Raw genomic sequence first — 18544 nt, forward strand, 5'->3', positions numbered from 1 at the left:
AGACTTTGTGTCTGAACATTTGACAGTAACATCCCTGAGAATATTGACTTCTGGTTAAACCTAAAAGAATAATCCCCAATAGAGTAAGGGGGGCTTTACATGGATTTAGATTTTGGTCATGAAGTTTCTTTGTAGCCTCATTGCCTTAACCATAGGAAAACTTGCTGGGGCAGGGGTTGTACCTGCACTCCTAAATTTTATTGGAAAACACACATTATTGGGAGGTTGCTAAATTGGACATAAGACATGTTTTGCCATACTGTTTAAAGTTTGCACCTCCACTATTTCTGTATAAAGAGTGGGAAATCTCAGAGATCCCTGCCAGTAACTTCTCATTGGGCAACCTTCTGTTGTCCTTTGTCCAGTGAGCTGCTAGAGGAGGAGAGCGAGCTTTTGCCAGAGGGCAGAACCCTTACATACAGAAGGCTTTAAAACTAGGCAAACTGCTAAAAGAAAAATATCAGTGATGTGGCTTGGGTGATACCATACTTTCACAACATCGTAACTTGGGTAATGTACTGTGGGTGGGGCTTAATCCTGAGGGGGTTGGGTTTGCCTAGTTGCTAGGCATCCATTGTGATCTTGTGCATCAGCTGCAGTCTCAAGTGGGTCCAAGCAGTGGCTGGCCTGAAGAATTGGTGCTGTTCAACCTTTTCCACCATGACATACTCCCTGGAGTTCGGACTTGTCAATGCAGCAAACAGATACCTGACTGCCGAACCTTTCCGTTTCCAGGTGGCAGCCACAGGCAAGCAACTGAAGCCTCGCCAGGTGTGGGTGCTGCACTTTGTGACCCCACATGGAGCTGGAGCAGCTGGCCCAGGAGAAGGGGCTGGCCAGAAACTTCACCTTATCAGTGCCCTGAAACGCTACTTGGCAGCTGACCCAAACGGCAAAGTCACCTGTGACCAGGATAAACCAGGGCCTCAGACGTTCTTCCTGCTGCATCAGTATCCAGATGGCAAGGTGCAGTCACTCAGGACCACACCCCTGTTGATTGTATATCCCAAGCAACAGAATCATGGTCTAGTTATTTCCAGTGCTATTTAGTAGGATTCTCTGCAGAAGTTGATTTGGTGGGTTGAGGCAAGTGGGTGGGGAGGAGAGGATGGGGAGAAAGTTAAAAATGGCCCAAAGTGTCACTTGCCGTTCTCCCCCTACATCGGCTTCTTATGGCTGCAATGAATTGGCCTCTGCAAGTGGTAGAAGTGAGTGAGTGTTAAAGTATGCTGTGCTTGGGAACTAGGTGGTGATCAGGAGTGCCTCTTCTCAGTTTGTACCTGGATCTAGATAAATTAGTAGCTTTAAATATCCCACTGTTGGGCATGTACTTCCCCTCCAACCCTAGCCCTAACCCTTAAAAAAACCAGCTAGTGGGCCAAATATACATTTTCTTCTTATTGCCTAAAGCAGTGTTTCTCAACCTTGGCAGCTTGAAGATGTGTGGACTTCAACTCCCAGAATTCCCTGCACATCTTCAGGTTGCCAAGGTTGAGAAACACTGGCCTAAAGTATGCTGGTCAACTATAGTGTGTTGGTAGGAAAAGAATCTGGACCTCTATGACAGAAGTGTCTGGGCCAGGATGTACCACAGGGTGGATATTTGCCAAAGTACAAGTTTCAAGTAAATACCCATTCCCTAGCCCATGGTAAAGGATGCTGCAACTGACATTTAGTAACACCTGGAAAGCCATTCTTAGTGTTCGCATTAAACCCTTCTTAGCATTCTTAGAGCCATTTTCTTAGTGTGAATGTTGCATTCCTCCCCTCTGGCCCCTTGTCTGATGAGGCTGACTGGGCAACATTTCTTTCCTGGCAGGTGTCTCTGCAGAACGAGCAGTCCAAGCGTTACCTGGGCGGGGCAGAGGACAATGTTACGTGCTTTGCCCAGGCTGCCAGTGAAACAGAAAAGTGGACCCTACATCTGGCAGTACATCCCAATGTTGCAATATATAGCCCCAACAGGAAGCGTTATGTGCGTTGTGATGAGAAGGCTGGGGTGTTGCGCTGTGATCGTGATATGCCTTGGGGGGCTGAATCAGTCATCACTATCTACTATGATTTCAAAGGTGGGGAGAAGCGATTTCAGGTTTAATTATTGTGCATCAGGGGTTTCAACTTGGAAGTTCACAGTTTTATATTATGTATATCTCTTTTTTAAGGTGACTCAACATCTAAGGGGATACATACAGATAGAGGACTGGTTTATGGAAAGCTTTGCTTCATTTCCAACATAGGCAGCTGTCCTAAAACTATTATTTGAAACAGTCTCAAGAAGCAGGATGCAACTCTGAATTCTGAGATAAAACACACTGAATACTTTTGAATAGGGTTTAGTTTAAAATAAAATAAATCTTAAAATATGAAACATAAAGGCTACAATCCAGTTAAAAAGACAGAACCCTAAATACATTTGCTGCAGAGGTAATCCTATTGAGTTGGAGAGTTGCCTGAGTAAACAAGAATAAGATTATGCAATAGGTATAATTTGAAATAGCTGAATTGGGGGCAATAACACATGACCATCTTTCCAACTGTTAATCTGCTAAAAAGAAACTGATAAAAATGAAGACTGAGGGCCAGTACATTAAGTTGCACATTAAATAAATACATATTTTCAACATTTTTGTACAAGGCTGCATTGTGTCTAACATATGGCAGAAAAATAATGATTTCCCCATCTTCTAAAAATTATAGATTTCTCCCATATAAATATTCTTCTGTGATGTGGTTGTTGATGACATGCAATTTAACATTTCTTTCATATGTACAATGTTGTCAATATAATTTTGAAAACTTTTCAGAATTAAGTTTATTTTTAAAATTTGTACTGTCATTGTACACGGGAATAATCATGTGGATCTTTTAGAAGCGATCATCAACTTATACAAAAATGTAGGATCGTTCCTTTACCTTGCTCTTTTCCCTATGTTTCCTTATACTTTCTTCCTAGAGCCTCAAGATTTCATCCCTTTTTATCATGCTATCCTTCAATTTCTCTACAAAGAGGATAGTGGGCAATTTTGGAGAGCAGTATTAAGGAGCAGAATACCCCCTTGAGACTGATAGAAATAGAGTCAAGGCCTAATGAACCTGAATGAAAAAATCTCCAGAGACAGACAGATGGCATCATAGATACTATAGAAGGAACTTCCTGATGTTCTGGCCAACTGACAGTCTGAGAAACTGTGGAGAGTAATCTGTTTCATTGCTTCAAAAGGGGGAAAGAAGGATCCAAGGAACTACAGAGCAGTTAGTCTGACATTGATCATTGGGAAAATTCTAGAGTAGATTATTAACTGATCAGTTTGTAAACACTTTGAAAATAATGCAGTGATTATTGCATATCTGAAGGGATTTGTTGTCAGACTAATCTTATCTCAGTTTTCATATGGTATTTTCCTTAGTAGATTGTGAGAATACCATGATTGTAATATATCTTGACTTCAGCAAAGCAACTGATAAAGCACCCCATATTCTGATTAACAAACTGTTTAAATATATGTATAGTTGACTCAAAAATTACATTTATCAAGTGTTCATTGTTCAGTCTCAAAAACTCTGGGTGGCTTACATCTCAAAAGTAGGAAAAAATAGAATGAACTAAAAAAGACATATTCATCGGGAACAGGCAACCTAACACATAAAAAAAAAAAAAACCCTACAGAGGCCCAACAGTCACACTAACTACAGGCCTGGGAGCAAAGCCAAGTTTTCAAAGGCTTGTGAAACAGCTGCAGGGGAGGAGCCATATGAATCTCCAAGGGATGCAGTTCTAGAGGGCAGGCGCCACAATGACAAAGACACACTTCCTAGGTCCCAATAGATGATGATGTTTAATTAAGGAGACTTGGAATGTGCCCACTTTGCCCAGTCTTTTTGGGTGGGCAGAAACTATTGGAGGTAGATAGTCCCTCAAATAACCAGTCCCTGTGCAGAGGGGCTTATCAGATTTGCAAATGATACAAACCTAGCCAAGATAACCAGTAATCTAAAAAGAAAATTAAAAATAATGTCGATAGGTTAGAGAAGGGCTAAATCTGCAGTGAAATTGAATAGAAACAATGTATAATTTCTTCTCTTAAGAAAAAGAAATCAAATGAATAGATATAGAGTAGGTAATATCTGCTTTGGTGCTCTTCCATATGAAAAAGGATCACATAATTATCAGCTGATATGGCTGCCAAAAAAGGCAAAATAATTTAGGATGCATCAATAGAAATATTTCCAAATCATGGAAAGTAATAGTTCCACTGGATTCTGCACATTAAACTTCACTTCAAGTACTATGTCCAGTTGTAGGCCTATATTTTAAGAATTATTCAGATGCACAGATGTGTAGAACATAAGAGCGGAAGCAGTGCCCTGCTGGATCGGACCCCTGGCCCATCTAGTCCAGCAGTCCTCATAGCGGCCAGCCAACTGCACAAGGAAGCCCACTAGTCTCTCATCAGATGGCCTTCTGAAGCAGTCACACTGCTATCAAGGCTAATTACCATTGATCCTCATGACTTCCATGAATTGGCCTAATCCTTTTTTGAAAACAGCCAAGCTGGTAGCCAGCACCACATCTCATGGTAGGAAATTCCAAAGTTTCATTACCTGTTGTATAAAGAAAATGTTTTATCATGATTCTTCCAGGATTCAATTTCATTGGGTGACTTCTGGTTCTAGTATTTTGAGGAAGATAAAATAGCTGTTCCTTGCCCACTTTATCCTCACCATGCATAATTCTGTACACCTCTATCATATTCCCTCTCATTTACCTCTTTTCTAGAATAGAAACTAGGACTAGAAACTAAGCCCTGTGAGGAAAGACAAAGGAATCTGTGTATGTTTGTCTTGTAGAAAAGAAAATTAAGAGGGGAAATTGTACTCTATCTCAAGCACACGAAGGGGGCATCATAATGAAGAAGGACAAGGCATAGAATGATGATCATGCTTGAGTAACACTGTGTAATCTGCTAGTATCTTACCCAACAAGCTATTAAGATAGCCAGCTGAACTCCTAAAATAGTCCTCTGTTTTAATATGTGAAAAAGTTAAGCTTGAGTCATTTGCATCTCCTCAATAGGTCTGGATTCCGGGGCACACAATGCTGACAGAAGGCAATTTTCCCCATATATACCAGGTGAATTCAAATTCTGCTTACCCAGGAAGTCACTGTGGATAGTGCAAAGCTTGATTTCCTTAACAGCATTTGTTGGCTTGAATAACTTGGGTAATTCAAATTAGATGGTAGCACAAGAACTGCACTGAGGCTGATAAAGGGGATATGTTCACCAGAGAGGCTTCCATGCCTGAATTCATTAACCTCCTATAATGTATTGCAAAAATGTCTATTCCGCTCTTCACTTAAAATTCTTGTTAATGTCAGAGGCATTCCATATGGTCCTACTTTATAGTACACATGGGGACAAGTTACCCATGAACACAGATGTGAAAATAAATTTCCAGTTCCTAACTCAGACTATATGTGCCTTGATCCATCTGATTTTACTGGGGTTGGGGGCCATAATCTTTAGTTATACCAAGAATCTCTACATAGAAATCCTCAGTATAGTACTGGAAAGAAAATAAGATCTACAAGAAAATAGATGTAATTTTAGCATCTAAACTGTGCAAAACTAAATCCAACTAACGTAACCAATGCATTAAAACAAAAGCATTTTTTCCAAAAGCATACTCTCTAAGTAAAATATATTAAAAAAAACAAGAACAGTAGTAGCCATATTGGTCACAAGAAAACAAAACCAAGGAGGGAATACCTTTCTTATGCCAAGTGAAGGATGTACACTATAGTTGCAAGCCATAATATTTCCAAGCATTCTTTATCAGGCAAGATATTTAGAAGTCAGGAAAAAGAAATGGGAGGATGTTGTTTATTTTTGAGTCATGTCTATACTTGTTTCCATTCTTACATGGAATGGCCCCAAAGTCTCCAGACATGCAAATTATTTAAGAGGCTATTTGGGGTTTTATCAAAACTCTCCCAAGTGCTGGGCAGAAGAAACAAAGGTGTGCAAAATAAAGGTTGAAATGTTCCAACCCTGAAATGTCTCATTACAGCTAGAAGCGTTCTGATCTCTGTTCTGCAGTTAGATTCAGGACCACCCACTTATAAGGTGGAACCCAAGATGGAACAGTTTTGGAGCTCTCTAGATAAGGTCAAAATAATGTTGGGATGAGATATGTTGGAGTCAAATCTCTTGAAACATCTCTAGAAACATATCTCTACAAGTAAGCGAATATAAATTCTAACTGCGAAAATGAAAACTATTTCCAACCTTTGTGAGATGCATAGGTTCTTTGGTAGAAGGAAAACAGAAAGTAGGTGAACAAGTTTCTATATTAAAAAACAAGATGGAGGCAGTTTCAGCCATTGAACTAGGAAATGAACTAATCCAAGGTAGGATTATTCAGTACCGCGTGGATCTGCAGAGAACGCAATCCCAGTATAATAGTTTAAAAATCCTCCTCTTGTCCTGAATAGAAATCCACCATAGCACAGTTCAATTTGGACTTTAAACCTGATTTTAAAAAGAAAAAAAAAGTATGTAGGAGATTGCAGCTGTGGGAAATGGTGGACTAATTCAAGGGTGGTGCGAACTAAGATATTGGAAATGGGGGCTGTACGGTGAAAATTTCTGCTGTAATTCTGGAGTGAAACAAACAGTTGCAGCGCTGTTTTGCAGGCATTCATTTTGAGATTATTTTCCAGGAGTGAATACCAAGCCCTGTCAACCTCTTTTGTTCCTTCTCCTGCTCTATCTCCAGTGAAGAAGTATGGATTGAGAAATGGGGCAGGTAAACTCTTAGCTTCCAATGGTTCACTGGTATCTGACATTACTCCACAAACTATGTACTCCTTGGAGGTCAATGGTGGCTTGGTTGCCTTCCGGGATGATGAGGGAAAGTATTTGACCGGGCGAGAGGGTAGCATGAAAACTATAAAGATGGACAAACCTGGACGGGATGAACTCTTCAGCATAGAATCAAGCCCTGCCCAAGTTTCAGTGCGCTCGTCTTCTACCAACAAGTTCATCTCTTGCAAGCCCGGTGAGTTGAGAAAAAAAAACATTATCTATCTGTCTAGGAACGGCAATCATGGCAATTAAGCCTCTAACAGTAACTGGTTATTTTGCCTAGTCTGATATGCTGAATGATTTTCATTACTCTCTTGCCATGGGAACAAGTACAGTCCAAAATCTGTGAAAATGGAGAGATCTTACAAAAGGGGTTTGGGGAGACCCAAAACAAGAGAGCAAAGATTGACTGACTATGGATTGTTACCAATTGTAATGTGACCAGGCCGCTATAAGAGCAAGGGAAAATATGAAAATCAACAGCCACTTCTCATGGATGGTTTAATAGGTTTCCCTTCACATTGCAAATGATTGGATTAGATCAGTGTTTCTCAACCTTGGCAACTTTAAAATGTGTGGACTTCAACTCCCAGAATTCCCCAGCTAGCATGCTGGATTAGATGATCTTTCTTGTCCCTTCTAACTCGACAATTCTATAATTCCGTGAAATTGAAAGATTGATTTGATCATAGATAATTCAAGCAGCTGGTTAGGTGATTATAGTGGCAATATTGGGTTGGATTCAGATAAACTGTGACCCACTGAAATAAATGGGACTTAAGGCAGTTATGATCTAACTTTAAAAAGGTAGATTAGTCTGAGAAAGCAGCATGCAGAAATCTCCCACATCATGGCCTGTTGCCCACGAAGAGTTGTACTATGATTGCACCATACTGATTCCATGCTGAGAAATGTATGTTGAGGAAACTGATAAAGGAACATGTCTTGATCAATCTAGGGTTACATCTAAAATTTTGCTTACTTAAACAACATAGTTTCCAAGAGAATGTCATGAAGAACAGATCATTAGGGTTTTCCTAAGAATGGCAGGATCTTGGAAGTATTACAAATGCTTTCCCCAGTCTCTTGTTACTATCCTTTTGCAATACAGTTGAGCACTGCTGTAGCTTGACTTCAGACAGCAAGGGACAATAGTCTTAATTCACTCGGCTGAAACCATAATGAGTCTTGACTTGCTTTACTGTTCCGCAGGTGCTGACCTCTATGCCAATGCAATGGCAGTAGGGAACACAGAGATCTTCCAACTGATGTTTGATGATACCACAAAGAAGGTCTGCTTCCGTGGCCATTGTGGCGCATACATGTCCTTGGTGAGTCCATCTGCACACTCCCAGAATGGGGATAGACCTGGAAGAATCGGCTACTTCAATCTGTTTGCTAAGCATGTCATGACACTTGCCCTTTGGGAATGAAAGGTAGTCATTGTCAGTAGTTCTTCTTTCCTTCCTTGCTTTATTCACACAATTGGTTAATCAGATTGTACTATTTAAATTCCCCATATGAGTGCTCAGCTACAACTTCAGTAAGTTACACAATTGTGGCTCTCAGAACCCTGAGTTCCATTTAAATGTCAATAGGGAGATTGAGCTATATTTGTCTGTGTTTCATGAAAACATTCACAAAATTGTCACTGTATCAAAACCAACAGCTGAGAACATCCTAGACGTCTGCCACCTCAAGAAATCCTGAAATAAGAGATGTGTCTTGAGTATATGTGGCATACCATAACTGGCATAAGTGTCCTTTGATGATTCTCTAATCCCAGTAATCTAGGAAGTTCTCAAAAGGATCTATTGATTTTGCTGCCACACCCAACCCCTTTTCTGATTTGAACATTCTTGTGTTTTTCTCTATTATTTCTGTCTATGAGGTGATATGATTTGGTGGGATATGGAGAAAGTATTTTAATGTTTGAACAAAGAATCAAATTAATTTTTATTACATAACTTTAAAAGAGTTGTAAACAAATCCCGTTAAGATTACCCTTCTTTATAGTATTCTCTTATAGTAACTTATATGGTGGGCTACTATTCTTTATCTTTCCTGGTAATAAATACTTATTCCAAAACCTGTCACTCTGACAGACTGAATTTTTCCTAGGACTAGGACTTTGAGTTTCTTTCAGACCTGTCTTTCCATCCAGAATTGAAACTAGAAATTGAAACTAGGAAGTAGTGCCCTATGTTGCCATTCTTTGAGTGACAGTTCTAACACATACTGTAAATAGTAATCACAGAATGTGTGTGTGTGTGTGTGTGTCTACACAGTAGACACAAAGGCTGAGTCATGCAACGCACCAACATAGACCATAATTTCTAGGTTCATGCAACATACTAAATAAAAACCTAGCAAGCTGCATTATAGGTTAGCACAAGGTATGAAGCAAGTGATTTGTGTATTCACACAGCGCTTCAAGCCAAGCTATACAAGATCATGTCCGGCTGGCAGTTGGGTCATGGAAACCAAGACTAAAATCACACTTACCTCAAATAGACCGAGCGTCTAGATTTGGAGAACACAATAAGCTAAACCAAATGCACTGCAGCTTAATGTGATGCAAACACAGCCATTATCTTCAATCATCTTACGTGAAGTGGCCAACTTTGGAGCTGGGAGATGGTTTACGTATATAGATACAGGCTGACATGTAAAATCAGCATTTTTAATGCAGGGCCAAACAGCTAGGACTGAAAGTTAACTTTGAAACTCAGAGTTAGGTATGACCCCAGTTTTTTCTAGATTGGGTAAGGTAGAAGTACTGAGTCCTTTCCAGTAAATCCACTCCTTCTCCTGCAGGGCCCCAATGACTGTATCATTAGCAGCACCAAACAGGACAAAAACGTTTGGTTTGAACTCCACTATCAGGATCAGAAAGTGTTGCTTCGCATGGGAGACAAGTATGTGTCTATGCGGCCCAATGGACAGCTCCTTGCCATCCCCAAAGCTGCAGGTATAAGTTGGTCAGTAGCTTTCATTGCAAATACATGGCCTCAGCATGGGCAATATTAAATCATGGACAAACAGTGGAAAAGAAATCCCAGGTTGTCAGCTGAAAGTTAATGTTAGATAGTGCTGAGCTTATAAAATGGGACTCAGCTCTTTTTAAACTATTGGTTGCTATTTTTAATAAGAAGCAGCAACATTTCTTTCCCTCTCTAAATCCATCAAGTCAAAAAATTTCATGGACAGCAACTCTAGGCTGATCTTAGATTTAAAACTAACACGGGAAACCAAGCCCCATGTTTTTTCATGGCATGTCCTTTGTGAAACAGCAGGAGTTGGATCTCTAGCAGGTTCCTCCCTTTTCTTGGAGAAGGTAACAAGACATCTACCAGTCTTTGGGTATAACACTGCCCCCCAGAAGCCATGTTTAGGTGCTTCTAGCAGAAACACCTTTCAATTTGTTGCTTGATAATGAACTTAATGGAACAAGTGCACTAGATATATAAAAATAATAATGATGAAACACAAGGGGAGCAGTGCCTTTGAAATCTGAACACCCAATGATCAAAGGCTTTCTAGGCCAGAGTCAATACTGTGGTTTATGTTAGGAAGACCAGAGGGAGGAACTATCAGCACTGGCCATTGTTCTAAAATACTCCCAGCAGCCAACCTTTCTAGGATGCTCATTCTGGTACTTTTGGTACTTTTATCTGGTGGGTAAAAAAGACATTTTATTGGAACACCGGCAGGTGGCTGCAGACCTAGATGAACACTGTCAAAAGGATTATTTTGCGCTTACAGGTAAAAGCGAAGATTTCCTGCTAATCCTGGTGAACCGGCCTCTACTGGTCCTGCACAGTGACGCTGGCTATGTTGGTTTGAGTTCTGACATGAGGCGATTGGAAGGGAACTGTGTTGACTATGTGTTCAGCAGCCTGTCACTCAACGAGGAAGGCTACTACAATTTTCAAATTGGTTAGTATATTGTAGCCTGACTAAGCTCACTCAGAACAGGAGACCCCCAGATAATCTGCATTGTGAGGGAAACATGATGTACTGCCATTTCACACACATTCACCCCTTTGCGGGCTGGCCAGGTTGTGGGAGGAGGCTCTGTAGACATAAATGTATCCCCACCTTCTCTATCCTAAATTGAAGGAAGACAGGAAATGATCCTGCCACTGTTTCCCTTCCCCGATTAAAAAAAGGCATCTTATAGACCATTTCATTTTACTCAGACACTAGCCTAGTGAGCCCAGAACTTGTTCACACTTTCCAATGGTACTGATTATTTCCTCACATTATATGAACGATCCATGGGATATAGTAAATGCAGCCAATGAAGACCCTCAAGGTTCTGTCCACTTTTCAGCCACAATTTTAGCATTAGGGATTAAATGTTCTTCCTGTTAAATCTTTAGGACTGTTGGAAATGCAGCAAGATGAGCCTCCTTGCCTAAGAACACTACTTTCCTGCTGTACCAGCAGTCTTCTTAAACAGGATTACTGGGGGTAGGGGAATTCTCTCTCACTGCTTCCTCTTCCTTCAGCAAACCTCAAGATTTCCTGCAGCTAATATCATGGCAGTGCAAGAGCCATCATGGCAGCTAGAGCCAACTTGCTGGTGGGAAGGAGAAACCGATAGCGCTTTCCCAACTCTTTCCCAGCAATCTTGCGTAAGATTACTAATAGTGGCATGTAGAAAGCATGTTCCTTAGCAAGAATCCTGGCAAAAAGCAAAGCCCTGCTAAGGAGGGGTGTGTGTAGTTCCCAATCTAGCAAGAGATGAGGCTCTTTGAGGCCCAAAAGGTGCCCACTTACCTTTACATTAAACTTGGTGCTTACAAGAAATATGGCTACAACCCATGATTCCTTTAATAATCAGAACACCCTTAAAATCAAGAAATTGAAAAGCTTGCCTATCTCCCCTAACTTTATTCCTTCCTTCCACTAACTCTGCCAGGTAGCAAATATTGGGCCTTGGATAAAGATGGGCAAATCCTGGTAACCAGTGACCATCCTACCAATTTCAGCCTCCAATTTGTATCCTCCAGTTGTCTTATAATCAAAGCCTCCAACAACAAATGTCTTGTGGCTGAGCAAGGAGGCCGATTATGGGCTGGGGCTTCTGATGCATCTAACGCGACTCTGTTCCATTATTGAGAGGTTCTGACCTCCAATAAACTTCTGCTGTGTGTGCTCATTTAATGCCTCTTATTAGGGATAGATTGTCATGGAGAAAATCTATTTATATGGTCGCTAGGAGTCAAAAATGATTTGATGGCACATAATCAATCAGTCAATCAATCAACTAATGCACATTTGAACCTGAAGCTGCACTTCACTCGTAACAGTTTGTCCTTGAAATATTAGTATCTAACTATATTCAAAGGTACCTTAATGCAGGGATAGGCAACTCCTGGCCCAGATGTTACCTCACTGTGCATCTGCTAAAATTATACTACTGAAATTCAGTAGTGAAATGGCAACTTGTTGGCAACATGATTGTTTCTTTTTTAAGAAACAGAGATGTAAAACCTCCAAGAGACATAACATACAAATAATGTTCAGAAGTTCAGCAAAAATGGGATAAAAATGTTGCTTCCACTCCCATTGGTAATTTTACTATAACAATTTGTCCTCCCATCCCCAATACCAAAATAAGGGAAATATGACTTCAACAACTACAACAACAAAAAACTGATCAGCCATGTGTGCAAGGTATGAAATTAAATTGCTGGGGCTGATCCAGTCCAGGGCCCTTTCATGTAAACTTGGTTAAATCAAAATGTTCCTTGAACTTAAACACACTGCTGAAAGTCTCAGCCATGTATACATCTTTCATTGGCTGTAGACAGAAGAAGACAGCAGATGGCTCACTAACCTTATAAAAGCATAACAGTTCCCCATACTCAGCATATCTCTCATATTTAGAGCCATAACATAGCTACAGTAGTTGAAAAATAAGTATTTATGTCAAGAGCACTGAAGAAAAATCATGTATCACAAATTGCCAATACACAACAATAACAATACTGATTTTTAGGGAATGGACACCCCTCTCCTCTTAAGAGCATGGCACAGGCTGTAACAAATAGAATTGACAAAGGTGTCCTAACAAGAGTCATTGTACACATGCTAAAGACTTGAGTCAGTGTCAGAATGTGTCCGTTTGAGGAATCTGAAGAGCACAGCACTTGCAGGCAAAATCTAGGCATTGGCTGAGGTTCATGGATCCACAGTCTGGAGACCTGCAAAATCAGTCTTCAATGCCACCAAGTCCAAGTGGGTCAACTGTCATGTTCTAGGAGGGATACATGGATGACGATAGGACATGCTTAGGCCATTCAGTCTAGGACTGGCACCTCTGCTCTTAGGCCAGTGCCTCAGCATGCCTGAAGCAAAGAGTGGAACTGTATCTTCTTTCATCTTGCCCAAGAAACCAGATCCCAACTTCATCCTGGGCCAGTCATGGAAATGGGGTTTCATGCAGCTTCCCTTAAACATGAAGTGTTTCATACAGCACAGCCCACACAGATTCTCAGTATGAATCCAAACTGAAAGGATAAATAAATAAAACAAGAAAGGTGTAACATAAAGATGTTAGTAATGGCAACTCCAGACACCGCTTAGCTTATCCAGGATAGGTGGGAAACCAATCAACCAAACAGCAAATCTAATTCTTGTGAAAAAATGTTTACATCCACCAGTCTGAAGAAGACAGTGAAATGCAATTGCAGTTGTGCAGTAATCCTCAGCAGTTCTAAGACTTCATTTTTGATACAACTCTATATATTATGATAAGTGTGATTTACTGCTGAAATGGCTGCAATCCTCATATTTTCGGTAGTTTTGTTTGTTCTTTATTTGCTCACCTGTTCTTGTCAGTTCTGCCCTATGGAATTGGTCACTCATTATTCTCCTTCTCCTTATTTCAATATACTCAACAGCCTTGCTCCCCCATAATTGGGCTCTTCTATTTCTCTTTATAAGGAGACAACTTCTATTGGATTCCAAATATGGGAAGTATTAACTTTTCCTCAAGCCACTGGGAAGGGAAACCAATCACTGTGTTTAAAATGTAAAGGCAACATACAATCAAAACCTGACTTCAAGAATCAAAGTGATTTACAAGAAAAGTACCTGGAAAAAGAGGCTAGGGTGAGAATACCCAGTAACAGCTCAACTGCATAGAAGAAAAGCAAGATGGCATTCAGAATGGCCTCCAAACGCAAGGCATAGGTCTGCAGAAGTAGATAATAGGCTGCCATCACTGCTGCTGGAAAGGTTAGTGCCAGGCTGATAGCAAGTGGCACTTTCCGCTGACAAAGATTGCCTTTGGAGCCTGCCAAACATAAGAGAGGGGACACAAAGCACATGGACCATTCAGCAGAAGTCAGAAACAGTCTGGTCAACCCATTTAGATGTTCATGCAAGAGCTAATAGAGAAAGCATTGAGCAGCAGGACTGAAAGGGAGTTCTATGCATGTTAACCTGAATTTAGATCTCTCCTCACAATTTTATCTGCCCCTGATTTTATCTGGGTCAATGATGCCTCAGATATTGCAGTCCATATTCATTTGAACACATTCATTTGGACTCTCTTTCAGACCTTCTGCTCAACAGAGGAAGGGATGGGGAGTGGCACAGATGAGTGTTGAAGGTTAGCGTATATAGCCCTATCCTCTGCACATACTTCTACCCCTAATACGTTCTCCTGAATGGCATGGCAATGACTTACTTGTTAGGAATAACCACTTCTAAAATGAAAGAATGGGATTCTGAACTTTACAGATTCTCAGAATTTGATGTCTTATGGTCCCAGTTCAAGAGGGGCAGTTTGATTGAACAAAGCTGACAATTCCATCCCCTTATATGAGGTTGTGCCATGGCTCCTACTTACTCCTAAACTGTGGAATGTAATCCAAACCGCCTAAAGGAGGGAAGTCCATCGGCCTCGACATCTAGAGGAAATTACTGCAGTTGAGTAGGAATATTAAGAAGGCCTGGGCACAATATAGGAAAATGCTGTCAGCATCAGTGTCACTTGTCATAACCTCATAAATGTGTTGTTCTCAGGGAGTCAGATTTGATTTACTGAGGATTTGGTGAACCACCTGAAACTGTGGGGGGGGTGGGGGAGAGAGCAGCTTGTAAATTTAAATGCCATCAAAGATACTCATATTTAAATGACAAATGCATGTGCTATTCCTCTAAGTGTCACTATTTATCCTTCGATGCTTACCAAAAAATATCCTTGTGACTTCAATTCCAAGATAGAGAAAAAGCATAACCAGGTCCAAAGCCAGATTAGCAGATGGATAGGGCAACAAGAGACCTAAGAAGACACACAAACAGCCACATGAATTGAAGGGAAAGCAAGATGTATCTTCCGTCTATTAAGCATTTTTAAAAAAGGAAAATGTTTGATATTGATAAGGATCAAATGTAACAGGAGAGGCAGTGAATTCACTATGCTCCAGTCAACCTCATGCCAGGTGGTCAGTCAGCATTACTCAAGGCATGGTTTTGGAAGAAGGCAATGGCAAACCACTTCTGAAAATCCTGCCAAGAAAACTGTGGGGACTAGTCCAGGCAGTCACCAGGAGTTAAAACTGACTTGCACCCTCTTTGCTGGAGATGGGCAAATTGCAATATATGTGGAAACCATAGACCAAAGCTGAAAAAAGAATTGAGGTTTTTCTCCTCAGCAACCTCAATAATTGAATTATTGGAATCTCCAGGAAGTGGGAAGCCCAGGAATAATAAAAACAGGGAGAATATCTGTTTCAGGAACCAGAAGAATAGGTAAAAACATTTAACTAGGAATGTTGCATTAAGCTTAATGTTTTATTTTTTTAAAAAAGCTGAGAGCGTTATGTTTTTTTCTGTAAAAATATGTAGTGCTCTTAGGTTTTTCTTAAATAAGCTGCTGTTTTCCAATCATCTGCTCTGTAAGTGATCTCCTTCATTACTGAATGTTGGCACTCTTGATATTTAAAAAGAAGAAAAGAAGGGCTGAAACTCCTAGTCACAGACATCTAAACTATATGGCCAGGAAAGTGCAATAGAAAAATATTTTTTTACCTTTAATCACCAGAAATGCTGCACAGGTTATGGGAGTTCTATCTATTTTGTGCACTAGGGTTAGGGAGGAGGCTTCCAGGTAAGGTACCTCCAGGAAGATAGATGATGGCAGCAGGGAGGAGCAAGCCACTGTCCCAAAGCAGGAAGTGGAGCCAAGGTGAGAAACACTGACAGCTTCTGGGAGAGGGTATCTGAAATCTCTCTAGCCTTCCACTGTTTGGTTTCAATAATTCTACTACAGAGACTTAGAAGAATGGTTCTGCAAAGACCCTGAATTCTTAATCACAGGTTAAGACAGAGAATTAATAAGGAAATACACATTCACACTTTTCTACGTTTTGCTTTCTTCAGGTAAGTCACAGATGCCTAAAAAAAAACCACAAGTATTGATGCAGAGAGGGAACCTAGGTATGCCCTCCCACTATCTTCCTGGGACTTAGACTCACCTTTATAGACAAATATGAAAATCTCCAGCAAGAAGTATGTGGCATAATACCAGCCATTGAGGAACAGCAGGATCTCCAGAGGTGTAGAGGAAAGTTGACGATCTAGGGGGGTGCAACCAGAACATTCATGTCTGTCATTTCTTTTCATCTTTTCTCAAAAGAAATGGAATTAACTTACTCAATGTTACACTGAAAAGATTAGTTTCGTACCTTGCAAACCTAATAATAATCTCTATTCAGTTCTAAATTTAAATTGATATTCCTAAAGATTAGCTTAAGGACGTCCATATGTAGTGTGACACCAGTTGCTGGGGGAACTGTGATGTGTATGCACCCAAGCAAAGGCACAAAATGTTTTGTCTTTCTCTTCTACTCGTGCAAATGGTTGCTGTTTCTCAGATCTGGAGCTCCAAAGCAGTAGGTCTATTTGCTACCAGCCCAATCTTTTCTATTCCGCTTTATTGTTAGGAAGGTATCTTTGTTCCTCTTTGCCAATTCGACCCACCACAGATCCATGCTTGGATAATTCAGTATTATTTTAACAAGCACAATGTTCACAGTTACAAATGGAAACACAGATTAAAACCCGTGCTCCATTGCGAATTGTGGGTACCAAAATCCAGTCTCCTGCCACCTGATTGTGACATCAGAAAGATGATTAAAAGGACTGTTTCCCTTGATGCATCTGATTAAACGGGGCATCTCAGCCTTATGCTTCAAGAGATGCGCATCCCGCCCAGCTCTCGGGATGCCGGATTGGCTGGCTCCTTTACGGCAGACTCCCCTTCCCTTCCCTTCCCTTCCCCTCGCTGTACAAACTTCCCTGCCACGGCAGCGTCTGGCGCCACGGGGCCGGATGCCAGCAGGCACTCGGGAACCACCTGCGCCTGGCATCGCTCCCTGCCCAGGGACGGGGCGCTCGAACTTGGAACCTGGAAGCGCCGGCAGACCGCATTCCGCCGCGCTTCGTTCGTCACATGACCCCGTCGTCCCTAACAGCACCGGGACCCTGTTACCCGCCAAGCCCTCCACTTACGCCGAGGTGCCATCTTCCATCTCCATGGACACCGCTACGCAAAAAAGCCCCACTTCCGATTGAGCTCACGAAACGGAAGTCAAAGGGGCAGATTCCCAGCTCCCATAGAGATAGAAACGCGGGTGTTTTTTTTTTTTTTTTTCTCCAGCGCGAGAGGCGCGCGACGCAGCCCGAATCTGAAAGCTGAAGCCATTAGCTGTGTGAACGGCAAACGGCTGAACTGGACCGCCGAAGCCGCAGATGAGCCCTACCCACCCTCGAGTCGGTCCGGGAGGGGGGCTGTGTAGAGGCCGAGTGCTGAAGTCGTAGCCCGCGTCTCGACGGCAAGCCAGGTGGCTCTTTTCCTAAGTACTCCAGAGAACTAAGAGATGGGCCGTTCTCTGATATGCAACATCTCTTACGCTTCTTCTGGGCCGCAAATGCTTCTTATTAGATGGCGCCTGTGCTTGCAACTGGTCTTTCATCAGCAGGCCTGCGTCACGGTTTCAGAACCGGATTTTCCACCGTTTTCCCCCAAATGTAGGTACTGAAGTTGCAGCAAAGGGCTTTAATGAGATGCCGCTTCCACCCATTTCTGTCTACAACTGGAACAAACCGTGGGTTTGTGCTACACACGGGGCACATCCAGAGAGTCGCTTAATGTTACTACCCTCCAGTCTAGGAGGCGGCACAAAGTACAATATGAATATGCTCTGCGTAGCTGCTTTCAGTTTATTGTAAGGCAGTTTAAGTTGCAGCAATTGGTGGATTTCTCTGCTAGTAGGAAAAACGCTCACTTAAGGCTTTCCCTAATGGGGCAGAGAGGAGGTGTTGACAGACAGCTAGAACAGTAAACTTAGCCACCTGCCAAAACCTGCTCTGTGCTGTGGGTGGGGGGGCTTTCTGCTCCTGTTTTATGGGGGGGCACCCATCCCCTGGATCATCTGCTGTGCTTGCACCGTAGTGGTGGGGTGTCAGGAGCTGCAACCTTCATTGCTCCACTCTCACGGATCAGAGACTGACGGGGGTTCAGAGAAGGACCTTCAGGGGACTAGAAACAAGCCTTAGGAAGAAAGATTGAAGGTATTAGGAGTGTTTAACCTGGAGAAGACTGAAGGGAAATATAGTAGCACTCTTCAAAACCTTGAAAGAATGTCCCACATAGG

The 18544-nt window shown here is 41.6% G+C and overlaps 2 protein-coding genes across 3 annotated transcripts; one reads left to right on the forward strand and one right to left on the reverse strand.

Annotated features, from left to right (window-relative positions):
• The first annotated feature begins 660 nt into the window (after positions 1–660).
• LOC112542220 (fascin-like) lies at positions 661–12134 on the forward strand. Its single transcript, XM_025174501.2, has 8 exons — positions 661–966; positions 1820–2069; positions 5075–5131; positions 6778–7059; positions 8079–8197; positions 9684–9837; positions 10632–10805; positions 11794–12134. The coding sequence occupies exons 1-8, from the start codon at positions 661–663 to the stop codon at positions 11991–11993; spliced, it is 1542 nt and encodes a 513-aa protein (XP_025030269.1). The 3' UTR covers positions 11994–12134.
• A 654-nt stretch (positions 12135–12788) lies between these two features.
• On the reverse strand, positions 12789–17955 carry TMEM216 (transmembrane protein 216). 2 transcript variants are annotated; one of them, XR_015797141.1, is made up of 6 exons: positions 17400–17955; positions 16364–16465; positions 15076–15168; positions 13974–14175; positions 13706–13878; positions 12789–13387 (listed from the first exon to the last, which is right to left on the reverse strand). XR_015797141.1 is itself a non-coding variant. In XM_007440377.3 (5 exons), exons 1-5 carry the CDS (start codon positions 17410–17412, stop codon positions 13372–13374), a joined length of 426 nt encoding a protein of 141 aa, XP_007440439.1. In that variant the 5' UTR covers positions 17413–17944; the 3' UTR covers positions 12794–13371. The 2 variants fall into 2 exon arrangements, 1 of the variants encoding a protein (XP_007440439.1); XM_007440377.3 differs by lacking the exon at positions 13706–13878 and having other exon boundaries at positions 12794–13387; positions 17400–17944.
• Positions 17956–18544: the final 589 nt, after the last annotated feature.

This window comes from Python bivittatus, unplaced genomic scaffold, assembly GCF_059951505.1.
Source record: "Python bivittatus isolate LINGU-HERP-01145 unplaced genomic scaffold, Pbiv_v1 ctg000480_np1212, whole genome shotgun sequence".
NCBI lineage: Eukaryota > Metazoa > Chordata > Lepidosauria > Squamata > Pythonidae > Python > Python bivittatus.